A 25,159-nucleotide genomic window follows, 5' to 3' on the forward strand; every position below is an offset into this window, starting at 1 on the left:
ACTGGTGCGACCTAGGCTTTCTTTAGTCGCACCATTGAGAAATTAGGTCTCAACCCTGCTGTTGCCATGCTTTTTAAAAAACAATTTTTTTTTATGGCTGTTGCATCATAATAAGCTTTAATGTCTTTGGTAACTCGCAAGGTTGAATCTGCTCTTCAACATGGGGCAGTGCTGATCACCTGGTCATCCTTACTCCTGGACGAGTTCTTCCAAAGAGTTGACACGGCTTTGTATGAGCTCCAGCATCTTGTGAATAAGGTCTGTTTCTGTGTCATTCATTAAAATTTTCCTTATTGTGCATTTATAATAAGCAAGAACCACATTTCCTTCTTTTTCAGGTGCTAAATATTAGCAAGTTACACATTGATGATGTCCTTAAAGACATCTCAGAGACGGTGCTGATTGAGCTCTCAGATGATCCAACTTCAGTTCAGCATCTGATTGACCATAATAAGGTATGGCCACTCGTACCAAATCAAAACACAAATTTTAGATGTTTATCAACCGAAATGAATTTAATTCTGCTAAAGTCTTCTCCTCATTTTTAATTTGCCTTTACAAATAAGTTGTGCCTTATTCACCAAATACATATCTCAACCTCTTTTTAGAATCTTTGTAAAAAGTGGGCGAAAACATTGAATTACAAATGTAGTCATGTCAAAACAGCAATCAAAGAGCTGGACACTGTTTTAAGTGCTGTTTATGAACCAAAAGGCTACAAGACAGAGGAACCTGTGTCAGGTGATGTCAAGGCAGAGTTTTAAGTGTTGCATACAAGTGAACGCAGCAATTAGGTATTTAAATGTATTTTTTGTATTTCACACTTTCAACACTGTAGTCGGGAGGACCATGACCTTCCCTGGAGAGAGACACACGATTGCTCATGAGGATGAGAGAGGGACTGCAGAAAGTTCATTGAAAGACAAAAATACTAAATTTGAAAAGGTATATTTGTCTAACAACTGTAAAACACTTCTGCTATGTGCAGCTGACCCACTGATTTGCATACAAATTTTAATTTCAGGAGTTTAAGAAGCTTTATGAATCCTTCACTGCAAGGGTACTTGATGCAGTTCTCAAAACAACAAAGTCATCTCTGAACACCTTGAAAAAGAGGATTAGTTGTGCTATGTAAGTATATTTGTGTTAGTTGGTATGTGCTCAGTGCAGTATCATAAGTTAAAGAGAAAGAACTCTTTCATATTTTCATCAATATACTACAGAAGTTACAAGAAATCCAAGCCTCAACCTATGATAGTTCCGCTAATAAAATCTGAAGTCCACCTGGATATACCCAACGTGGTGAGTTTCTACTTTTCTTTCAGTACATGTTCAGGGGGCAGTATTTGCATTGTAGGACAGAGAGATCTGGAATTCTTTGCAAGTTTTGTTGAACAGAAAATCTAGTTTTGATATCTGATATTTGTCATTATCAGGTAATGATTCCCACTTTAGATGAAATCCAGCAGGCCATAAATCAACTAACTGACTCTGTGTTGGAAGTTAGCAAGAGCATTGCCTGGCAGTGGGAGTACACTCCTAATGAAAGGAAGAAAGCAGGTAACTCACCATCAGTATACACATACAGGAGCAAACACACTTGATGCACAAGTTCAAAGAATGACAGCTCCTAAATTAAAGACATCCTTTATTATGAATGAAGATTGTAAATATTAAGCTTATTGTGGGGACTGTGTAAGACATGAAGGTAGTACCTTTCAGAGGTGCCTCTAACTTGCATTCTATCTGAAGGCCACTAGATGGTGATAGTTGTGGTTGCAAATGGACTTCTGGTCCAGTAGAAGTCTGTTTCCCTTTATACTTTCCTGCTGAATTTATGGGCTCACTCACCCATAAAATAACATTTACAAAAGTAAATGTTAAACTTTGAATGAAACTGTCAGCTGCTAGCTGTTAGCACAATCGTTGGTTGTACTTTTGACTGTTTATTTGTGTTTCTGCAGAAAGAGATCATTTATTTAACTTTGTTGTGGAACACAAGGACATCAAAAAACTCGTGGGCATTCTGAAAACAGCAATCAACTCTCAGAAGGGACGAGCAGCCAATGTTCTGAAACAGTTCAATACTTTCAGAGCGATCTGGGAAGAGGACAAAAACGCTAAAGTCAAAGTTAGTTGTCTTTGATTTTCTTTCACCATGACATGTTCCTTGTTGCTTTCATATAGTTATATCATTATGATATCCCTTCTCTTAATTTCTACAAAGGAATTCATGGCAAGCAAACCATCCTTGATCCACATTACATCTGAAATCGAACACTATGACTCAGTTGAGCAAGAAATTCAAGCTATCAAGCCTGTTATTGCTTTTGAATCTGTTCATTTAACAACAGGTAATTTTTATTTGTGAGGACCAGGATTGAATTCCATTCTGCTACCACTGGATAATTGGATATTTAGTGTGTTTTATTACACATGTCACATGTAGGTGGTTATTAGTTTGAGAACTGGAGGACTAATGCTAAGTTCCTTTATATACAGGTTCACTGAAAAAGGCCCTAACAGATGAGACAAAAGCCTGGAAGAAACTAATTTGCAAATACCTGAAGGAGAGGTACAAGAAGAAAATGACTGACACACACATACATTTGAACAACTACCTTATACAGCTATCACATCCTGTGGCTAATCTGGAAGATGTACGCTGTACTATGGGGGCCCTGTCTACGCTTCGAGAAGCTGAAATACAGACTGACATGACACTGATTTCCATTGAGGTATCAGTTTCTTAAGTGTATTGTGTAACTGCAGATATTTCAAAGGACTGGCAATAGCACTACACAATAAACAAAGTGATATGAACTGCTGCAGAGTACCAGTAACAACATTAAATAAAGCCCAGAAATTTTTAGTGAAAGACATTTTGAGGATGTAATTTTAATTGTACCTAACTATCTACTGTTACTACTGTTAGTTATAAATGAGAGGCCTGCGTGTTCAGAGTGAGCTAAATGTTGAACATTTAAATATAAGAATGTATTTACAGGAAGCATATGAAATTTTGACAAAATATGAAGCAGAAGAGACCAAAAGAGAAGTAGAAGAAGTGTACAGTCTGAGAGACTTATTCACAATGCTGCAGTCTAAAGCTGTAAGTATTATCATGACATTAATGCCTATTTTGTTTGATGACTTTTTTTTAAATAAATGTGATCTTGTGTGTTGTAAATGTGATAAGCTGTGATCTTGATTTTATTTTTGATATTGACTTGTGCAGAGATCGGTGCAATATGAGCTTGTTCGTATGCAACCCAAGTTCAAACAAGACCTTCTCGTGAGCGTGGCTATCTTCCAAAAAGATGTTGACACTTATATGGAACAGTTTGATTCTGTGAGTAATCTTAAAAACTGTGTGCGGGTGGTTTTCAATAAATCAATGTATTCATATTAACCTATTCTTCATTTTATGTCTTGTTTTTCAGGAAGGCCCTTTGGTTGTAGGATTAGCTCCACAAGAAGCCAGCCGCAGGCTTCAGATCTATCAGGTGACAGTTTCAATTCTTTCAGTGTGTGAAAATCTATAATCATTCACATAAGTTAGAGGTAAATGATTACTAGATAAGAGAGAGCTGATAGGGCAAGAAAACATCAAAATCATATTTAACAAACAGTCTTGCGAGATTTAATTGTATGTTTTGTTTGCAGGCTAGATTTGAAGAGCTTTGGAGAAACTTCACCACATATACTTCTGGACAGCAGCTTCTTGGCTTACCAGTTACAGAATACAACTGTCTACACAAGAAAAAGTACATCAGCAAAAAAATCAAACCTTGTTCTGTGCTAGAATAACTTTTGCATCTCTATTAATACTATGCTAAGTGTTAACATCTATCACATTATAAAATATATTCAAATATTATGCTTCCTAATGCTTCCTTTAGAAAAGAGCTTGATCTGCTTCAAAAACTCTATGGCCTGTATGATGCAGTGATGAACAAGATTAGTGGGTACTATAAGATACTATGGATACAAGTGGATATTGAAAAGATCAATGGCGAACTTCTGGATTTTCAGAACAGGTTGAGTATATCTGTTATTATAACTTACAGACCTAAAAATTTGTTGTGTAGTGAATGTTTTTTTAAGAGTAGTCATTTTAACAAAAGTTTATTATCCAATTTTTATAGGTGTCGGAAGCTACCCAAAGCACTAAAGGACTGGCAAGCCTTTCTTGATCTAAAAAAGACCATTGATGATTTTAATGATTCGTGTCCTCTTCTTGAAATGATGGCAAACAAGTCTATGAAACGGAGACACTGGGACCGTATTGCACAAGTGACTGGACACCATTTTGAGGTGGAGTCCAGTACGTTTACACTTGAGAACATCATGGAGGCGCCTTTGTTGACGTACAAGGACGACATTGAGGTGTGCTGGCAGATTTGACATTTATAATATACTTCGATTTCAAGATTTTTTTTATAGATTTGATTTGCTCATGTGTATGCACCATCCCAAGTTTGGCTTTTTGTATTTGTAGGACATTTGCATATCAGCTGTAAAGGAGAAGGATATTGAGGCCAAATTATCACAAGTAAAAGAGCTGTGGTCTGCTCAGACCCTGAGCTTGATGACATTTAAGAGTAGAGGAGAACTGATGCTGAAAGGAGCAGAAACATCCGAGATTCTCACCAACTTGGAGGACAGTTTGATGGTGCTAGGTTCACTGCTGAGCAACAGGTAGAAAAGAATAAACCCCGGCTTATAATTTTGTAACAGATTTTATAAACTTGATCTCCAAGAAACTTTAATACTTTGGAGTAATAAAAGGGCAAGACTGCAAGACCTACCTAACTGTAACAAATCATTCAGCCCAGAAACATTAGTAGTGACAAAGATTAGTTTGGGTGTAATCATTCAAGATGTGAAATATCCACACATATTCCCATTTCTGCAATGTCTTAAAGAACTTAACAAGCTTTGTCTGCTTTGTACAGGTACAGTACCTTCCACAAAGCAGAGATCCAAGATTGGGTCTTCAAGCTTTCAACATCATCTGAGGTCATTGAACAGTGGGTTATAGTGCAAAACTTGTGGGTCTATTTGGAGGCTGTGTTTGTTGGGGGCGATATTGCCAAAGATCTGCCACAGGTACAGTTCATTAATTCTGCCCTGTGGCCTGAAAATAACAATTTTGAAAGCATCCTTAAGTAAATGCTAACATAAAAATGTTTCCATTTGCAGGAAGCAAATCAATTTCAGAATATTGACAAGTCTTGGACTGAAATCATGCGGCGAGCACAAAAGGTCCCAAATGCTGTGGAGTGCTGTGTAGGTGATCCCTCTCTGCGAGAAAAGCTTCCAGATCTTCAGAAACAACTAGAGCTCTGTCAGAAATCTCTTGCAGGGTAATTTTTTTGGCACCATCCTTGTTTTAGTTTGCGTCTTTCTGTTGGTTGCAACAGTGGAGGGTAAAAAGAAAAGCAGAAAAGTAGTTCAGTCTTTAAAAAAATTTACATGACATTATTTAACTATTTAGTTAATTAGCTTTTTACTCAAGCACTTTTTATGCAGTATAATTACTCCTTTTCTACCCCTTTTTGTCCTTTTGTCACCCACAGATGCTTTGCAACAAAAAGAAAAGCATTGAATAAATGGGCCCCATAATTATAACAATACTTCTGTGTTCAATGTGTACACTGCAGATGATATGATCTTGTTTCACAGGTATCTTGAGAAAAAGAGACTCTTGTTTCCACGGTTCTTCTTTGTGTCTGATCCTGCCCTTTTGGAAATCCTTGGACAAGCCAGTGATTCTCACACAATTCAGGTCAGAACATTCACTGCCACTGTAAGAAACTTAAATTTAAATAAAAAGTATAAAACAATGTAATTATACTGCTACTGCAAAAGGCCTAATTTGTTTGTCTGCGTAGATATGTTAAAAACTCATCTTAGCAAATAAGAAATACAATTTAAATTTGGAGTTTTCATGGGCAAAGAATGAGACGATCAGGATAGAAATATTAAGAAAATGGTTTGTGTATTGAAATCTGATTTCTTGGGTTTTGTTTATTTTTTTCTCTCTCTTTTTTTTCTTTTGGGTTTTTGATTTTGGGTAAAATAGCAAAAATAATTGTAGATGCATTTGTTTTTCAGGCACATCTTCTTGGAGTGTTTGACAACGTAAAAGAAGCTGAGTTTCACACAACAGAATATGACAAGATCATAGCTGTTATTTCACAAGAAGGGGAAAAACTGCCGGTATTTAATGCTATTTGCATTTTCAGTTTAGAGCTATAATACAACTATATGTTGAATTGCATTTGTTACGTTTAGTGCAAATAACTTTTGCAAGCGGTCAACAGAGTCAAATTCAAATTAAAGTTAAATTTATATCAGATTGCTATTTTCTACAGACAAGTGTAGGGTACAATAAATAGATATTCAAAAAGAATAAGGTTCAATTGAGGCTGTCAGCAAATATTTTTCCAATTTTTATCACAGGTGTGGTACAACATAGCAAATGTGTTTCTGTGTTTTCAGCTAGAGAGTCCTGTAATGGCTCAGGGAGAAGTTGAGATCTGGCTTAGGAAGCTTTTGGTGCAACAACAGGCTTCACTGCACTCTGTTATCAGAGCTGCAGATCTAGAGATAGACGATGAGGAGTTTGATCTTCTTGCTTTTCTCAACAGATTTCAAGCACAGGTAGGAAGACTGAATTGTGGCTGTTAGTAAAATCTTTTTCATGAGTTTTTAAAATATTTTGTTCATTTAAGTGTAACAGAGATTTTTTTTTCTTCCATCTGTAATACCAACCGCCATTTAGTAGTGTTTAAAGGGATTCAAGATTTTAAAGATTTGAGACGTTACTCTCTCGTTACTAAGATTAAACTATCCAGCAACATGACTGTTTGTTTTCATGTCACATTTCCTTCTTGCCTTTATCAGTGGCAGAGGCAGCTTAACAGATCTCATGGTTCTTTTTCATTCTTTTTCCAACGTTTGTAAAATAACAAGTATGGATATCTTTGACAGTAGTACCTTTCATGTAGCATCATATTTCTACCACTTTACCTGTATGTACTATACATGACGCATCTTTTCGTGTATTGTTTGATTCGTACTTTTTAGGTGGGCTTGCTGGGAATCCAAATGATTTGGACAAGAGATGCAGAGAAGGCCCTGCACCATACAGAAGATGACAAGCACATCATGTCTCTTACCCAAAAGAAATTACTGAGTCTGCTCACTACACTCATCAAGCAAACAACCTATGACCTCAGCAAATTTGACAGAGTCAAATATGAGACACTTGTCACAATTCATGTGCACCAGACTGATATATTTAATGACCTAGTGAGTTTTTTGTTATTTTTTTATTTTTGGATAAATGCTACTTGTCCATATCTACTATCACAGATAACTTTTTATTATTAAACTGTTATGGTCAACCATTCCTCTTCATCTCCTGCTTTTTCCTCAGGTGAAAAAGCGTATAAAATCTGTAGGCGACTTCGAATGGCTGAAGCAGAGCAGGTTTTACTTCAGGGGCTACCTGGATAAGGTCATTGTGTCTATTACTAATGTTGACTTCATTTATCAGAATGAGTTTCTAGGCTGTACTGATCGTCTGGTCATCACTCCACTGACAGACAGGCAAGTAAATAATGAGATTTTGTTAATTACTTTTTATATAGATTTAAGTACTAAGGTACATTCATTAACCCCTTCTTGTTTACCTAGGTGCTACATCACACTAGCCCAAGCTCTAGGTATGAGTATGGGAGGAGCCCCTGCAGGACCGGCTGGAACTGGGAAAACTGAAACTACCAAAGACATGGGTCGCTGTCTTGGCAAGTATGTTGTAGTGTTCAACTGCTCTGACCAGATGGACTTCAGAGGACTTGGAAGGATTTATAAAGGTATCCTAAGTAATTAATCAAATTATCAGATATCTTAGAAAATGTATTGTGTAGCATTTTCAGTGGGAGAAACATTTCATCTCTCACCCAAGTGACTTCTTCAGTCTTGACATCCAGGTGAGCCGAATCAACTTTCTGGGATTTCCTTACCTGGATTAATGAGCAAAACACTCAGATTTCATTTTATCTTATGCTGCTCATAGAAAGATTTTGGTTCTAGGTTCAAATCTACGAGGGTCTTCAGTTGTGTTTGCATGTTCTGTTACTCAGATTTCCCAGCTGCTTTTCACATTCCAAAAATATGCACATTTGGTAAATTGTTCATTCTTTTTCAGGCCTCGCGCAGTCAGGGTCCTGGGGTTGTTTTGATGAGTTCAACAGAATCGACCTGCCAGTGCTCTCTGTTGCTGCTCAGCAGATCTACATAGTTCTGACGGCACGCAAGAACCAGAAGAGCACATTTATTTTTACTGATGGAGACACTGTGGATCTGAATCCAGAGTTTGGCCTGTTTATCACTATGGTAAGATACAGGATTTATATGTTTACTAGGCAGCAGATGTTTAGTATGAATATAATAAAACATGTTGTCACTCAATACATAGAATCCCGGATATGCCGGTCGTCAGGAACTTCCTGAAAATTTAAAAGTGCAATTCAGGACGGTTTCTATGATGGTGCCAGACAGACAGGTGGGTAAAGATTAGTTTTTCTAGGGAGAAATATTGTCTGTTTTGTTTAAGTTCTAATTCGTTTTCACTATTGCCTTTGACAGATCATCATGAGAGTTAAGCTAGCCAGTTGTGGATTCAATGAAAACATCATCTTAGCCCAGAAGTTTTTTGTTCTTTATAAACTGTGTGAAGAACAACTTACAAAACAGGTAATAATCCTGTGGCCAGTTTAGTTCCTATAATAAGCAATTATTAACCCTCTAAAGCTAAGCTCTTGCTTTGTTAGGTCCACTATGACTTTGGCCTGAGGAACATCCTGTCCGTGTTACGAACACTTGGGGCTGCTAAAAGAGCACGGCCTGATGACACAGAGTCCAGCATTGTCATGAGAGTGCTGCGTGACATGAATCTGTCTAAACTGGTATGACACAAACCTAGTGCTAAAGGACAGCAGTCAAATATTTGACAGTAATGTGTGTGTGTGTGTGTATATATATATATATATATATATATATATATATATATATATATATATATGTATATGTAATGTGCATGTGTTTCAGGTGGATGAGGATGAGTCACTTTTCCTCAGTCTCATCAATGACCTGTTCCCTGGTATCCATCTGGATAGTAGCACATATGCTGAACTTCAGGCAGCTGTTGCCCATCAAGTGCAGTCAGCCGGTATAATCAACCATCCTCCCTGGAATCTCAAGCTTGTTCAGGTACCATCTGCATGTTCATCTGCTGTTGTTATTTGGATTTTGTTTGGAAATAACTCTTTCTTACTGATACATCACTATCAGCTTTATGAGACTTCACGAGTGCGCCATGGGCTGATGACTTTAGGACCAAGTGGAGCTGGGAAGACCACAGTCATCAACATTCTCATGCGAGCTATGACTGAATGTGGATACCTGCATAGGGAGATGCGCATGAACCCCAAAGCAATCACTGCTGCGCAGATGTTTGGCCGTCTTGATGCAGCCACCAATGATTGGACAGATGGGATATTTTCCACACTATGGAGGAGGACACTCAAAGCTAAGAAAGGTTTATGATACAATATTTAATGAATATTCGCACACACACACAGATATATATATATATAATTTTTCATTTCTTTAAAATGTGAACACTTCAGGGGAGTTCATATGGATTGTGCTTGATGGTCCTGTCGACGCCATATGGATTGAGAATCTTAATTCTGTGTTGGATGATAACAAAACACTGACCTTGGCTAATGGTGACCGCATCACAATGTCACCATGTTGCAAGTTGGTGTTTGAGGTGCACAACATGGATAATGCCTCCCCTGCTACAGTGTCCCGGGTGGGTATGGTCTTCATGAGCTCATCAGCTCTCAGTTGGAAACCCATACTCAGGGTAGGCTTGTTTTTTGAAATTTTCCATTCAAAAACTGTTTGGAGAAAAGAATCAGTGCTGCTGTTACAATACTGTATTCAGATGGAATGTGGCCTTTATGTTTTAGGGATGGGCTAACAAGCGCAATGCAAAGGAGGCAGAAAGTATTTTAAGTTTATATGACAAGATATTTGAGGATGCTTACTTGTATATGAAGCAGAACCTTAAACCCAAAATGGAGCTTTTGGAGTGTAACTATGTAATGCAGGTATGTATTCTGACAAATGAGAAGAAATTGATGATGCTTCTAAATTAATTAGAAATATTGAATTGTCTCATTATGTTCCACCTTCAGTCTGTGAATCTGCTGGAAGGCCTCCTCCCAACCAAGGAGACAGGAGGCTTTGCTGGTAGCAAACACCTTGAGCGTCTCTTTGCCTTCTGTCTGATGTGGAGCCTTGGAGCCATTTTGGAGTTAGATGATAGAGACAAACTAGAGACTTACATCAGAGGTCATGAAAGCAATATTGATGTTCCTCCAACACGGCCAGGGGAAACTATGTTTGAGTACATGATTGGCACAAATGGTAAAAACATTTTATACAATACATAAACCCCCTATGCTGTCTTTTGCATTTTGAAATGTAATTACTATAAGAGCTTCATCTTTTATTTCAGGTGATTGGTGTCATTGGAACAACCATGTGGGTGATTATATCTATCCAACTGACCATTTGCCTGACTACACTTCTATTCTTGTTCCCAATGTGGATAACACAAGAACTTCTTTCTTGCTGGATACCATTGCTAAACAACACAAGGTCTCCTTTAAAATATGAATATTAAATAAAAGAGCATATGTTTATCCTTGGTATGTACTTCTGTTACAGTTAAATTTTGTGTATAAATAGGCTGTGCTGCTCATTGGAGAACAAGGAACTGCTAAAACTGTGATGATAAAAAGCTACACAAAAAAATATGATCCTGAGACAGACCTATCAAAGACGCTGAACTTCTCATCTGCAACAGAACCCCTAATGTTTCAGGTAAAATGTAACCTATAAAATGTTCTTTATATTTATCTTTATCAAATTCTATATGGCTTTTTGTTAGTAAAAGCTTTTTTATATACATACATATACAGCGAACAGTGGAAAGTTACATTGAGAAAAGAATTGGCAGCACCTATGGACCCCCAGGAGGACGCAGGATGACAGTCTTTATTGATGATATAAACATGCCAGTTGTCAATGAATGGGGAGATCAGGTATTTATATATATATGTATATAATATATTTATTTTACAAAATACACAAAACAGCAAATATACTGTTTACTATTTCATGTTGCTTCCAGTCTTAGTAAAGTTTGATTTAGACTTCTCTGGGAAATCTACATCATAACTTAGGACATAACCAAAAACACGTAAATGCATAAATGCATTTTTAGAAGGTGCATGTCAGGTTATGTGGAAGGTTACGGTGTAGATTTTCCACTGAACAGTAATTCAGGCATAACTCCTTTATATAACTTTCCAAACCAGATCACCAATGAGATAGTTCGACAGATGATGGAAATGAGTGGCATGTACAGTCTGGACAAACCAGGAGACTTCTCCACTATTGAAGATGTGCAGATACTTGCTGCCATGATTCACCCTGGTGGTGGGAGAAATGACATCCCTCAAAGACTCAAGAGGCAGTTTACTGTCTTTAACTGTACTCTGCCATCAAATACTTCAATTGATAAGATCTTTGGTAAGTACCTCAAAATTTGTTTCCCCTCATTACTAGTTGTATCAACAAATAGATTATTTTGATGCAATTTTTTTGCAGGTATAATTAGTGGTGGTTACTTCCATGAATGCAGAAAATTCAAGCAGAGCATTTCAGATATGGTTAAGCATCTTGTATCTGCTGGGAGGATTTTATGGCAGTGGACAAAGGTAACTACTTAAAAGATGATGTGAACAGATTATAAAAGTGGATGTATTAATAAAGACATCTTATTCGATGATTTCACATTGAAGGTAAAAATGCTTCCCACACCATCCAAGTTCCACTACATTTTCAATTTGAGAGATTTGTCTCGGATCTGGCAAGGGATGTTAAACATCAAGGCAGAGGAGTGTCATGATATACCTACCCTCTTGGCTCTTTTCAAGAGTGAATGTGCAAGGGTGATTGCTGACAGGTAAAGTTCTCACATCCATCAAATCACTTTATAAGCAGAACAAAGATGCTAAAATTGAAACATCATTTTGCTGTAGGTTTATTTGCTCAGAGGACAGAGAGTGGTTTGAGAAGGGTGTATCCCGGGTGATCCAAGAGCATGTTGAGCCTAGCCTTGTCCCAAAACTTCATCCTGAGCCATACTTTGTGGACTTTCTCCGCGATGCACCTGAGCCAACTGGAGAAGAAGGGGAGGATGCGTGTTTTGATGCCCCTAAAATTTATGAACTGGTAAAAGATTTGTATTTATAGCCACAGTACAATATTGATACAGTTGAACATTGATATAGAAAGCTGTCATACTAATCAGAAAGAAAACGCTCACTTTTTCAGGTGCCAAATTTCAAGTTCTTATCAGAGAAACTAATGATGTATCAGACTCAACACAATGAGATCATAAGAGGCTCGACTCTGGATCTGGTTTTCTTCACAGATGCAATGACTCATCTCGTCAAGGTCAGACTACAAGCCCAACGAATACATTTCCTTTATATCTGGCTACAATTAATGCTGATTTATTGAAGATTTCCAATGCTTTAGATCTCACGAATAATTCGAACTGACCAAGGAAATGCCCTGCTTGTGGGTGTCGGAGGATCAGGTAAACAGAGCCTTACGCGGCTAGCCTCATTCATAGCTGGATACCACGTCTTCCAGATCACATTGACCAGGTAAGAACAGAAAAACTAAAACTTCAGTTCAGCTCAATTTAATATTATCAATATGGTGCCAATTCACAACAGTTACCTCAAGCTGCTTATATTATAAGGTAAGGACCTTATACCAGTGGCTCTTAAACTGGGTCCCCTGGAGCCCCAGGGATCCACAAGCCATAGATTGAGGGTCAAAAGCATGATGAAAACACATGGTTGCACCTGGCATGTTATGGCATGTAAACACATGTGCATCATCTGGGGTTTAGCTAATTAGCAGAATTTATAGTGTTTGTCTTCTTCTTAGAACATACAACATGACCAATTTCCTGGATGACCTGAAAGTGCTGTATAGGACAGCTGGGGCTGAAGGCAAAGGCATCACCTTTATCTTTACTGATAATGATATCAAGAATGAGGCCTTCCTTGAGTACCTCAACAATGTTCTTTCATCTGGAGAGGTGGGGATCTTTAAAAAAATTCAGATATATTTAAATCCACAAAAATCCACTTTGATCCAAGCTGAAAGTCAAAATTTAGACCATGTAATTAAAAACTGCCACGTTTGTGGCCATATTTGGTCCAGATGACTTCATAGTGAATTGACTGTTTGCAGGTTTCCAATCTTTTTGCTAAAGATGAGATCCAAGAGATCACCCAGAAGCTAATACCTGTGATGAAAAAGGAGTTTCCTCGTATTCCACCAACTTTTGACAACCTTTACGAGTATTTTATTTCACGGTCAAGAAAGAATCTCCATGTTGTTCTTTGCTTCTCACCGGTACGTCAAAGATTTGTATGCTTGTTTCACAAAAGCAGTGACTCAGATGTTGGGACTTTGTATTGTTTGTTCACCTGTATTGTTTATAATATTACATTAAAGACACACAAAGACATATTTGTATGAGTCTGTGGTGAAGCACATTTTGTCTCACAACCTTGACAGGTGGGACCGAAGTTTCGCTCCCGGTCTCTGAAGTTTCCAGGGTTGATTTCTGGCTGCACGATGGACTGGTTCACCCCTTGGCCAAATGAGGCTTTGGTGGCTGTATCCAATTATTTCTTGTCTGAGTTTAATATGGTTTGTTCTGCTGAAGTCAAAGCGTCTGTGGTGACGGCTATGGGAACATACCATGACAAAGTATCTGTCACATGTGAAAGCTACTTTGAGAGGTAGAAAACACAGAAGATATTTTTATATACATTTAAATGATTTTATATTCATGTATGTAATTTAAATTTTTCTTTTATTTGTATATAATTTATATTTTACATCAATGCAGCATTGTATCTATTATCTTTTAGATTCCGAAGACGAACTCACGTTACCCCTAAATCCTACCTCTCTTTTGTAAATGGTTACAAAACGTTGTACACTGAAAAGTATAACAGCATCAACATACTATCAGAACGCATGAATGTTGGTAAGAAAGTTCAATAGGAAATCTGTAGATGGCATGTATGGATTACTTTGCAAAGATTATTCAGGTAAAAGGGGTTTTCAAATTGTTATTGTTTTCCAGGGTTGGAGAAACTAAAAGAGGCTAGTGAGTCTGTGGCTCAGCTATCCGAAGAACTGAAAGTAAAGGAAAAAGAGCTTGCTGTAGCATCTCTCAAAGCTGACAAGGTAAATAATACATAGTGGTTCCTGTGACCCCCCCCCTCCCAAAATGCACAACTTATAGACATAATGTTATGTGTATTATGTATATATTTTACACATTTTATAACTCTTGTTTTACGTTTACATAGGTGTTGGCAGAGGTAACAGTCAGTGCTGAAGCTGCTACAATTGTAAAGAATGAGGTCCAAGTTGTGAAGGATAAAGCCCAGACAATTGTGGAGGGGATTGGAAAGGAGAAGATTGTTGCTGAAGCTAAACTAGAGGCTGCTAAACCAGCTTTAGAAGAGGCTAAAGCCGCACTGAATGTGAGACCTCTGTGATTACTTTTTACATACACAAGTACTTCTCTCATATATACTGTATGTACACAGTACATATATTTTAAATGTTTTACAGACCATAAAGCCAACTGATATTGCCACTGTGAGAAAATTAGCCAAGCCGCCACATCTGATTATGCGGATCATGGACTCCTGCCTTCTCTTGTTTCAAAAGAAGTTAGACTCTGTCTCCATTGATCCTGAACGACAGTGTCTTAAGCCATCGTGGGCAGAAGCACTGAAGGTAACAAAAACGTTTCTTATAAAAACTCACTAAATTGAGTTATTTTCCAGCAAAATATTTAAGGCCTAATATTTAAATATTAGGAGAAACATTTTGCAACCAATTAGCTTAATTAGCTTACTTGGTAACAAATCAATTAGATGATTTGACAGCAGTGTTCCTCAATATAGATAGACTGAATAGCTCATCATCTACAGTACATAATATTATTGCACGATTATGAAGATCTTGAGAAATCTGTATGCAGAGGGCAAATCTAAAAATCAATATAATACAGTTTGTTTAAAAACAGGCATGATTATGTCATGGAAAACACCACAAGGGATTAGGTACTGTCAGTTAAAAACAGTTCACCATGCCTGCAAGTCTGCACATGATGCAGTAACATTGCTGTCGTCCCTGGGCTAAATCCTGTTTAAAAGTGGAAAACTATTCTGTAATCAGTTGAATTAAAATTTGGAAATCTTTGGAAAACATGGACACTGCATCCTCATCCTCATACCTCTATCACAACAGCATGGCTTTGTGCTGAATCTTTCATTTTTTAAATGGTATGTTTCTCACTTTAAACATCTGATGTTTTCTGTAGTCTCCTGAGAATAAAATATAGGTTTATGAGAGTTGCACATCACTGAATGCTATTTTATTTGATACCTTTGCCATATGTTTGTGTCCTCTTTTAGCTTATGAGCGCTGCTGGTTTCATGACGTCCCTCCAACATTTCCAGAAAGACAAAATTAATGAGGAATCAGTAGAACTGCTACTTCCTTACTTTGATATGGAAGATTACACAATGGAAAATGCAAAGAAGGTGTGTGGTAATGTAGCTGGTCTGCTAGCATGGACCCGGGCTATGTCCACATTCTTTGGGATCAACAAAGAAGTGCTGCCACTTAAGGTGATGTTAATGCTCAATGTGACAGAGAGACATAATTTGTTTACAAAGTAGATCTGACATGGGACTGTTGTACTTGTATTGTTAAGCTTTCTTCTTTCAGCCTCTTTGAGTCTGTAATTTAGAGGTCAATATTTTTTAATCCTAGCTTCTAGCTCATAGCCTTTTTATATTAGTTAGTATGTGTAATGAAACTTCTGTGCCTCATATGTTTTTTGTGAATCTCAGTGTCTTTTATCTTTCTCCAGGCTAACCTGGCTGTTCAAGAAAACCGACTAAGAATTGCAAATAATGAACTAATGAATGCAGAGGCTCAGCTTGCTGAGAAGCAAGCAGAGTTTGACAAAGTCAAGGCCAAATGTGATGCTGCTATGAAAGAAAAACAGGTGCAGTACACCCTGATAAATGTTATTAATATTGCATAAACCTTTATGTAGAATTTGAAATTGTAGATCATTCAAGGTTTTGTCTTTTTTAGGACCTGCTGGATGATGCTGAGAAATGCAAGAATAAAATGCAGGCTGCATCTGCACTTATTGATGGACTTAGTGGAGAGAAAGTTCGCTGGACAGAGCAGAGCAAAGAATTTAAATCACAGATAAACAGGTAGGTTACAAAGAAAATCACATTTTATATTGAAATATTGTATTAGGAAGGGATTGTTTTTCATGTCTGCATGTTTGCTTGCAGTTTTGCAGTGTATTGATTGGGGTAGAATAATAATGAGGCAAGTTGCTTCTGTTCTTCTTGGCAGACTGGTGGGTGACGTGCTGCAGCTCACTGGTTTCTTGTCTTATTGCGGGCCGTTCAACCAGAGTTTCCGTGACATCCTGCTGAAGGACATCTGGGAGGCAGAGCTCAAGAGTAATAAAATCCCTTTTACAGAAAATCTCAACATCATTTCTGCCCTAGTGGACCCTCCCACTGTAAGAACGAAATAAATCTAATTCTGCATATCTACTAGCATCTCAAAGGATATTTGTGACTTATTAAAGACTTTTATCATCCTATTTTTGTTTAAGATAAGTGAGTGGAACCTTCAGGGACTCCCTGGAGATGACCTGTCTGTGCAGAATGGTATCATTGTCTCAAAAGCAACAAGATATCCCCTCCTCATTGATCCTCAGACTCAGGGAAAGGCTTGGATAAAGAAAAAAGAAATGGCCAATTCACTCCAAGTACTTTGTCGATTACAACAAACTTTTAACAAACTTGGTTGTTTTAGTTATGCATCTTATGGAGGCAAGCTGTCTTGTCTTTTCAGGTCACATCACTGAAGCACAAGTTCTTTCGTAATCATTTGGAAGACTCTCTTTCTTTGGGAAATCCACTGCTCATTGAAGATATAGCTGAGGATCTGGATCCTGTGCTGGACAATGTCCTTGAGAAAAACTTCGTCAAATCTGGGACAAGTTTCAAGGTAAACATCAAACCATTAACATTCAACAATCTTTACGTCTACTTCTTTAAACCATGCTGTCTCATAAATCGGATTTGTTTAGGTCAAAGTGGGAGACAAAGAAGTAAATGTAATGGATGGTTTCCAACTCTATATAACCACCAAGCTGCCCAATCCAGCATATTCCCCAGAAGTCAGTGCCAAGACTTCCATCATTGATTTCACTGTTAACATGAAGGGTCTAGAGAACCAGCTGCTTGGCCGTGTTATCCTCAGAGAGAAACAGGTCAGTGGAAAACAGTCTCCCCTCACATTGGTTAGTGGTAGAAAATGTACTAATGAATTGTGAAAATCAGTGCATTTTTTTAATGTGTTTGATGAAAAGTTATTTCAGTATCCCGCATGTAATATTGATGGGGCATTTGGTTACACAGAAATTTTACAATTATTTATTTAATAGGAATTAGAAGCCGAAAGACTAAAGCTAATTAAAGATGTGACTGCTAATAAGAGAAAAATGCAAGAGCTGGAAGACAACCTGCTGTACAAACTCAGCAGTACTAAGGGTAACCCTGTTTCTTCTGTATGTTAACATCTAAGACATACTTGTATTTTATTTACTGCTCTATTAAAAAAGCTGTTTCTGTGTGATTAAAGGTTCTTTAGTTGATGACGAGTCCATGATCGGCATTCTGACTACAACTAAGCAAACCGCAGCAGAAGTTAGTGCAAAGCTCAGCGTTGCAGCAGAAGCAGAGGTGAAGATCTATATAGCTCAAGCAGAATATCGTCCTGTTGCCTCTCGAGGCAGCATCCTTTACTTCCTCATCACAGAGATGAGCATGGTTAATGTCATGTACCAGACGTCCCTGAGTCAGTTCCTGAAAATCTTTGACCTGTCACTGGAAAGGTATGTTTTCACCAGTACCAGTTTATATACTGAAAAATGTGTGTCTCTTATGAAGTATGAAGCATAAGGCTTTGATAAAATTCACATTAGAGTAAGTATGGCTTACTCTAACAGTAAGGTAAGAGTAAGCAAGTAAGAGTCTACTTACTCTTACTGTGAATTTGTTTTTGCAGGTCTGAAAAGTCCCCAAAAACTCAGAAGCGAATTGAAAACATCATTGAATATCTGACTTTTGAGGTGTTCAGATACACCGTCAGAGGCTTGTATGAAAACCACAAGTTCATCTTTACCCTTTTGCTGGCCCTCAAGATTGACATACAGAATAACAGAATAGAGCACAACAAATTTCAGGTTCTTATTAAAGGTGAGGTCATCGGCACTTCCAGGAAATGTAATTTTGCACCTTTCTGTTATTGCTATAAAACATGATGAGCTCATTAAATGTCTAAATAGGTGGAGCGGCTCTGGACCTGAAGACCTGCCCCTCAAAACCATTCAGTTGGATCTTGGATATGGTATGGCTAAACTTGGTGGAGCTCAGCAAATTGCCACAATTCACAAACATTGTAAAGCAGGTGAGGCTACTTTCCACAGATCATAAATTTGAGGTTTCTGCTGTTGTGTACTTACAGAGTTAATATTGATATATTTTATAGGTGTCTCAAAGTGGAAAACATTGGAAAGCTTGGGTCAGTCTTGATGCACCAGAAGAAGGTGTCATTCCAGATGGATACAACTCTCTTGATGTTTTCCATAAACTCTTGTTGATAAGGTTGGATTGTCCTGCTGGTCTTTTTATGTGGTTGTGTTTTTAAACACACATACATACACAAGACAATAACCATATAAGTTTGGGTTTTTTTCCCACAGGTCCTGGTGTCCTGACCGTACCTTGTCTCAGGCTGTAAAATATGTGGGAGATTCTTTGGGCATAAGGTTTGCTGAGCCTGTCATCTTGAACCTTCACAGCACATGGGAGGAAAGTGACCCTCGCACCCCTTTAATTTGCTTCCTTTCTATGGGCTCAGATCCCACAGAGCAAATTGAAGCACTAGCTAAGAAACTTCAACTTAGTGAGTTTGACTAAACCATAAAACACTACACTACACTACAACCTTTAATTTGCAGTTTTAACTTAGAAGATGATTTGTCATTGCATTGTTTCATCCTACAGAATGTAGTGCAATTTCCATGGGACAAGGACAAGAGGTGCATGCAAGGAAGCTTGTTAAGACATCAATGATAGAGGTGTGAATACAATTCAATGAAGAGCATGATCCTTTCATTTTAGCACATGAGTTTTTGTTTTCCAGTTGCTAATCATCTCCCTCCCTGCTCATGCACAAATTTGCTGACCTGTTTGTGTCTGCTCTCAGATATACTGCTTGTTGAGTAATGTTCTATCAGATAGAGCATTAAAGAAGAGCTTTATGATATCCAATCACATTGTACTATAACCCTAATAATGGCTGAGTATTTCACCTAATCTGTGGTCTCTGTACCTGGATACGTATAGGGAGGCTGGGTGTTACTGCAAAACTGTCACCTGGGCTTGGAGTTTATGGATGAGCTGCTCGAAACTATCACAGCTGCAGACACCATGCACAATACTTTTAGAGTGTGGATCACCACAGAGCCACACAATCGATTCTCCATCACACTTTTACAGGTGACATTTGACAAAGCTTTTGTATGCTGCAGCACTTCATTTATTACTTCCCATCTTGACCCGATGCTGTGTACAAGCTTAAAGCAAATATTTCTCAACCCTTTACCTCTAGTCCTCCATCAAATTTACTAACGATCCACCCCAGGGAATACGTGCTGGCTTGAAACGAACATTTGCAGGAATTTCACGGGAGCAGTTGGAAGTATGCAACCAGCCCACGTGGAAGCCCTTGTTGTACAGTGTGGCCTTTCTCCACACTGCTGTGCAGGTACTGTCCAGGTTAAGATAATCAGTGTAGCTCCTGACATGATTCAGGCCAGAATAATATACAAATGTAAGGATCACTGACTTCGAGAATTCTTAATTGTGTGTGTTATGATACGTGAGAATCATCACTCTGAATTCTAAAGGCACACTAGGGGAAAACTGGTTGAAAACCACACCAGAATTATTGAGCCTGTGTGCAGTCAGCTTGGGATCTACAGTCTTACATCAGTTTTTTTAAATTTAATTGGGTGAAGTTGGAAATTTCATGCAATCATGCAAAAAATGCGGTGATATCAGGTTATACAGAAATTCACATGAATTAATTAATTTAATTTGGCATTAATTACCATCTGGAAATCCCCACAAAAGTTAATGTAGTGTCTGCAGCATGACAATTTAACTACAAAATGACCCTCAGTAACCTATTTTGACATAAGAATATAGCTAGATTACACACTGATTGCAACATTTTGGCAATCTATCTGAATTTATTAATTATACTGCAGTTATTTAAAAACCTTCACCAGTCTGTCAAAGTTTAATTGCAGTTACTCTGATCCTGATTGTTTGTTAGTACGGTTTATTTATATAGCGCCTTCCAAGAACAAAATTCTCAAAGTCTTTTACATTTTCAGAAGTTGATATAAACCAAATTAAAAATAAAAACTTTAAAAGATAATGCTAAATAAAAGCAAACGTGCACAGATATCAACAGTGTCCAGAGATCTTAGTTTCAATGAAAGCGAGTTCCAAAGCTCTGCGGCCATAATCACATCACCTTTTGTCTTTAATCTGGACCGAGGCACAGCCAACAAGCATTAATAAGGTGACACCAGAGATCTAGACATGTTTGGTTGAAGTAATTCACTGATATAAGACGGCATCTGACTGTGAAAGGCTCTGAAAGTGATCGCCGTATTTATAAATTAAACCCTAAACTTCATTGGGGAGCCAGTGTAACCAAGACAAAAATGCTGTCAAGCAGGACCTTTTAGAGGACCTGGTGAGAAGCCATGTAAATTGATTTGGTTTCATATTTTTAAATTTATTTATTTATTCCTCTGTTTTTAAGGAGCGACGCAAGTTCGGACCATTGGGTTGGAACATACCTTATGAGTTCAACTCAGCTGATTTCACAGCAAGTGTTGAATTTGTTGAAAAGCACTTGGATGACTGTCGCTACAAGAAGGTGAGGATTCATCTGGGACAGTGTAAAAAAGAAAAATGAGTTCGCATCGTCTGCCCTCACTTACCAGTGTGTGGTTTGTTTGTTTTTTTCCAGCATGATGTGTCATGGGTAACTGTGCAATACATGCTAGCTGAGGTGCAATATGGAGGAAGAGTCACAGATGACTATGACAAACGCCTGTTGAAGTGTTTCTCTCGTGTAAGAATCCCAGTTTTATGTTTGTTTTTGAGTTACCTTTCACTGATGAATAAAGGTTTATATCCTGGTTACTCTGCATTTTGCATTTCTTTCTGCAGGTGTGGTTCAGTAAAAAGATGTTTGATCCAGCATTTTGCTTTTACACGGGCTATAAGATTCCTGTGTGCGAGACAGTGGAGGAGTACATGGAATATATTCAGAGCTTGCCCACTGTGGATTCACCCCAGGCATTAGGACTGCACTCTAATGCTGATATCACGTAAGGAGAGGATGTGGTCATCACGAAACATTGAATGCTTTGCTTGTAATTGCTGATATAATTGCTAACCACGCATTTCTGCTCTGTAACGAATATTAACCAGGTACCAGACAAACACATCTGCTGAAGTGCTAGACACAATCACAAATATTCAGCCCAAGGAAAGTGGAGGGGGATCAGGAGTGACTCGAGAGTCTGTTGTTTATAACATGGCACAGGACATGTTGGAGAAGCTGCCTCCTAACTATGTACCTCATGAGGTCAGTTTGTCTGTTCAAATGCTTTTTTGTCACGTTTACATGAACTAAAATCTAATGGCTGTCACTTTGATTGGTTAAGGTCAAAGCGAGGCTCTTGAAGATGGGAGCGCTTAACCCAATGAACATCTTCCTACGTCAGGAAGTAGATCGAATGCAAAGGATTATAAGTTTGGTGCGCATAAGTCTGACAGACCTGAAGTTGGCCATCGATGGCACTATAATAATGAGCGAGGTAAATTTACTTCTCTGTTCAAATATTAACATATATAGCAGTTTAATAGTCCCTAAAGCGCTTTACACATCCAGTCATCACTGGTGATGGCAAGCTACATTGTAGCCACAGCCACCCTGGGGCACACTGACAGAGGCGAGGCTGCCGGACACTGGCAACGGGTAAGGTGTCTCGCCCAAGGACACAACGACAGAGACTGTCCAAACTAGGGCTCGAACCGGCAACCTTCCGATTACAAGGCAAACTCCCAACTCTTGAGCCACGATCCCCCGCCCCATATTTGGAATCATTTTAACTGTTAACTTCAGAAATGGTTTATTTCTTTTTTTACACATAGTGATTAAACTATACGATTAATTGCACTCATGAAGTTTTAAAGTCTGTACTTCACTCCTAGAACCTGCGTGATGCCCTCGACAATATTTTTGATGCCCGTGTGCCAAACCTGTGGAGGAAAATCTCCTGGGAGTCTTCCACGCTAGGCTTTTGGTTCACTGAGCTCCTGGAGAGAAACAAACAGTTCCACAGTTGGGTGTTTGAAGGAAGACCAAAAACATTTTGGATGACAGGCTTCTTCAACCCACAGGGTTAGTTGAACCTTTGAGCATTTTACTGGTATCATATACAGCCAATGAGAAAACAAGCAGGACTGCTGATATCGATCCCTAACACTGTACTTTGAAGCTAAATGAAGATAAATAAAACCAGCTGTCAGTCGGTTGAAAACCTAAAAATGTTACCGTCAACTGGGAATAAAATCCTTCACACTGATGCTAATCCTGTCTTTATTTGGATGTTTGCAGGATTTCTGACAGCCATGAGGCAAGAAGTAACCAGAGCGAACAAAGGCTGGGCTCTGGACACGGTCACACTCAACAACAAAGTACTCAAGCACACAAAGGAGGAGATCACAGCCTCACCAACAGTGAGTTAAAATGCAGTATTTTCTGAAAATTGTGAATAACAGGCAATTGACTAACAGATTTTTTTTTATTAAAGAGAGAATAAAATAATGGACTATCCTGTCATTGACTGCCTTTCTTCAATAGGAGGGAGTTTATGTCTATGGTTTGTACGTTGATGGTGCTGGCTGGGACAGAAAGAACACCCGTCTCATCGAGTCCTCACCCAAAGTGTTGTTTACACCCTTGCCTGTCATTCACATGTTCGCTGTCAACTCCACTGCCCCTCCGCATCCTGAGCTTTATGTGTGCCCCATCTACAAGAAGCCAAAGCGCACAGACCTGAACTACATCACAGCAGTGATGTTGCCTACAGTCCAGTCACCAGACCACTGGATCCTGCGTGGGGTTGCCCTGCTCTGTGACATCAAATAAAAAACAGTTGCTTATCTTTACTAACGTGTAAAAGTGATAAAAACAGAAATAATTACATTTCCTTCAGAAAAGCATACTCTTTTAACATAGATGGAGTCTTGACAGTTCCTCCTAGTGGTGTAAAATAATTTCATCTTTTTCAATTTTATGTTTGTGTTCTGAGCTGGGTAGTTAGTGTGGGTGACTTAAACCACATGTTTACTTAATAAACTGATCTCTGAAATGAAATAAATAATCAAAACTTTGGTCATGTTTTTGTCTCCTATGCGTTTTTTTTTATATATACGATTAGAGAATTAAAATAAGAAAAAAACTAGTGATTACTTTTGACTTTAAAACGTTTATTTCGATAAAGGGTGAAGTGTTATTTCATTTTTCTTTGTCATTATTAAAAATGGTTATTCAGAAGAAAAATATCATTCTGAAAACTGTAAATACAGCCATGCAGGTCTGTGAGACAAAGCAGGGAGCACTGTTTGAGAAACTTATTTTCAAAGTGAAGACAGGAGCAAAGACAAACAACTGGCGCCAGTGTTCAAGCCCCCTCATCCTCTAAGGGATCTGCAGAGGAAAAGGGTGTCCCTTTAAAAAACGTTCTTAATCAAACCCAATTATTTCCGCTCCTTACTCTCATTATTTCCACCGTGGACCACGTCCCGCTAGCCAGCTTGTTAACTAGAGCCTGAGACTCGGAGAAGGTCATGCTTGGCCAAGCAAAATAACACAATAATTTGTGTAATGAATTGCTGTTTCTGAGTGTGTCTTGGACATATTCTGGGATTTGCTGCTTTAAGTCTTTCTGACAAAGGTGTGGTGAGAATTGGTTAAGGCTAAATATAGCATAGACAGTTTTCATCTGAAGTCATTCTACTGCTTTATTGTGCTTAACTACTAAGGCATGTAAATGGTATTCGTTTATTTGCACTCTAACTGCAAACCAAAGCAGAGAGAGAATTTTGACTCCTTATACTGAGCCTGAACACCTCTAATAAGAGGCTTTTCTAAAATCAGACAATCTCTGATGGCAAATATCCTAAAAATAATGGTTGTGGAGTTCATGGTGTCTATCAGACAAGACATATCAGTGTGGAGCAAGTGTAAGTTTGAGCCCATGCAGGGCGCTGCTGTGTGGACTGCATGTTGTTGGTGTGCTTGCGTGAGATTTCTTCAGAAGGCCCAGGACATTCTTGCCAAAGAGGTTCTTAATCTCAAGAGTTTTCATCCAGATTAAATAAAGGTTTAAAAGGCATTGTTGCAGAGTACTTGGATGCATAATAGCCCTTTATACAATCATTGGTCCCAAAATAAACGGGGCAATTAAGCCACCTAGGCTACTGGCCACAAGGGCTCAATACAGCTTGAGCCCTTGTGGCCTTAGCGTCCTGGCAGGCAGGGCCCCTGACACCCCCGGTTGGGCCTGATGGAGTGGAGCTTCATCTGCCTAACAGCCTGGCAAGGTTCCACAGGCCTGCACGAGCACAACAGGCCTCCGTCAGGCCAGCTCTCTCGGTCACATCTTACATGGCCTATTGTACACCAGCACTCA

General features: G+C 38.5%; 1 protein-coding gene across 3 annotated transcripts in view; it reads left to right on the top strand.

The window, feature by feature from the left end:
• LOC147308142 (dynein axonemal heavy chain 8-like) overlaps positions 1–23,866 on the top strand; it is a 37,170-nt gene extending 13,304 nt beyond the window's left edge. For 2 of the 3 annotated variants that reach the window (XM_086272893.1, XM_086272894.1), the window contains exons 20-93: positions 142–258; positions 339–455; positions 609–741; positions 839–945; positions 1,025–1,131; positions 1,224–1,302; positions 1,437–1,560; positions 1,965–2,131; positions 2,228–2,354; positions 2,503–2,738; positions 3,008–3,112; positions 3,239–3,352; positions 3,444–3,506; positions 3,667–3,767; positions 3,903–4,040; positions 4,149–4,389; positions 4,502–4,701; positions 4,959–5,112; positions 5,206–5,369; positions 5,689–5,791; positions 6,121–6,225; positions 6,508–6,669; positions 7,096–7,320; positions 7,448–7,620; positions 7,708–7,886; positions 8,222–8,409; positions 8,492–8,578; positions 8,662–8,769; positions 8,847–8,981; positions 9,124–9,285; positions 9,367–9,613; positions 9,705–9,946; positions 10,053–10,193; positions 10,281–10,512; positions 10,604–10,746; positions 10,837–10,971; positions 11,070–11,192; positions 11,469–11,682; positions 11,761–11,870; positions 11,955–12,118; positions 12,195–12,387; positions 12,490–12,612; positions 12,697–12,827; positions 13,117–13,270; positions 13,426–13,590; positions 13,756–13,982; positions 14,115–14,233; positions 14,333–14,436; positions 14,562–14,738; positions 14,830–14,997; positions 15,681–15,896; positions 16,142–16,279; positions 16,372–16,499; positions 16,648–16,819; positions 16,916–17,071; positions 17,158–17,313; positions 17,396–17,578; positions 17,753–17,858; positions 17,950–18,202; positions 18,376–18,566; positions 18,656–18,777; positions 18,859–18,974; positions 19,073–19,275; positions 19,377–19,450; positions 19,719–19,871; positions 19,984–20,139; positions 21,211–21,327; positions 21,421–21,525; positions 21,624–21,784; positions 21,888–22,044; positions 22,124–22,276; positions 22,674–22,863; positions 23,080–23,201; positions 23,326–23,866. In XM_086272893.1, coding sequence (XP_086129019.1) covers positions 142–258; positions 339–455; positions 609–741; positions 839–945; positions 1,025–1,131; positions 1,224–1,302; positions 1,437–1,560; positions 1,965–2,131; positions 2,228–2,354; positions 2,503–2,738; positions 3,008–3,112; positions 3,239–3,352; positions 3,444–3,506; positions 3,667–3,767; positions 3,903–4,040; positions 4,149–4,389; positions 4,502–4,701; positions 4,959–5,112; positions 5,206–5,369; positions 5,689–5,791; positions 6,121–6,225; positions 6,508–6,669; positions 7,096–7,320; positions 7,448–7,620; positions 7,708–7,886; positions 8,222–8,409; positions 8,492–8,578; positions 8,662–8,769; positions 8,847–8,981; positions 9,124–9,285; positions 9,367–9,613; positions 9,705–9,946; positions 10,053–10,193; positions 10,281–10,512; positions 10,604–10,746; positions 10,837–10,971; positions 11,070–11,192; positions 11,469–11,682; positions 11,761–11,870; positions 11,955–12,118; positions 12,195–12,387; positions 12,490–12,612; positions 12,697–12,827; positions 13,117–13,270; positions 13,426–13,590; positions 13,756–13,982; positions 14,115–14,233; positions 14,333–14,436; positions 14,562–14,738; positions 14,830–14,997; positions 15,681–15,896; positions 16,142–16,279; positions 16,372–16,499; positions 16,648–16,819; positions 16,916–17,071; positions 17,158–17,313; positions 17,396–17,578; positions 17,753–17,858; positions 17,950–18,202; positions 18,376–18,566; positions 18,656–18,777; positions 18,859–18,974; positions 19,073–19,275; positions 19,377–19,450; positions 19,719–19,871; positions 19,984–20,139; positions 21,211–21,327; positions 21,421–21,525; positions 21,624–21,784; positions 21,888–22,044; positions 22,124–22,276; positions 22,674–22,863; positions 23,080–23,201; positions 23,326–23,613 — 11,349 coding nt within the window. In that variant the 3' untranslated portion in view covers positions 23,614–23,866. Of the gene's footprint in view, positions 1–141; positions 259–338; positions 456–608; positions 742–838; positions 946–1,024; positions 1,132–1,223; positions 1,303–1,436; positions 1,561–1,964; positions 2,132–2,227; positions 2,355–2,502; positions 2,739–3,007; positions 3,113–3,238; positions 3,353–3,443; positions 3,507–3,666; positions 3,768–3,902; positions 4,041–4,148; positions 4,390–4,501; positions 4,702–4,958; positions 5,113–5,205; positions 5,370–5,688; positions 5,792–6,120; positions 6,226–6,507; positions 6,670–7,095; positions 7,321–7,447; positions 7,621–7,707; positions 7,887–8,221; positions 8,410–8,491; positions 8,579–8,661; positions 8,770–8,846; positions 8,982–9,123; positions 9,286–9,366; positions 9,614–9,704; positions 9,947–10,052; positions 10,194–10,280; positions 10,513–10,603; positions 10,747–10,836; positions 10,972–11,069; positions 11,193–11,468; positions 11,683–11,760; positions 11,871–11,954; positions 12,119–12,194; positions 12,388–12,489; positions 12,613–12,696; positions 12,828–13,116; positions 13,271–13,425; positions 13,591–13,755; positions 13,983–14,114; positions 14,234–14,332; positions 14,437–14,561; positions 14,739–14,829; positions 14,998–15,680; positions 15,897–16,141; positions 16,280–16,371; positions 16,500–16,647; positions 16,820–16,915; positions 17,072–17,157; positions 17,314–17,395; positions 17,579–17,752; positions 17,859–17,949; positions 18,203–18,375; positions 18,567–18,655; positions 18,778–18,858; positions 18,975–19,072; positions 19,276–19,376; positions 19,451–19,718; positions 19,872–19,983; positions 20,140–21,210; positions 21,328–21,420; positions 21,526–21,623; positions 21,785–21,887; positions 22,045–22,123; positions 22,277–22,673; positions 22,864–23,079; positions 23,202–23,325 lie in introns of those variants that run through there. The other variant, XM_086272895.1, reaches the window with a different exon arrangement.
• Positions 23,867–25,159: the final 1,293 nt, after the last annotated feature.

The sequence above is a fragment of the Aulonocara sp. 'chitande type north' Nkhata Bay genome, linkage group LG18 (genome assembly GCF_057382095.1).
Source record: "Aulonocara sp. 'chitande type north' Nkhata Bay isolate Kocher_YH1m ecotype deep benthic linkage group LG18, A_spYH_male_GT1.1, whole genome shotgun sequence".
In the NCBI taxonomy this organism is placed as follows: Eukaryota; Metazoa; Chordata; class Actinopteri; order Cichliformes; family Cichlidae; genus Aulonocara; species Aulonocara sp. 'chitande type north' Nkhata Bay.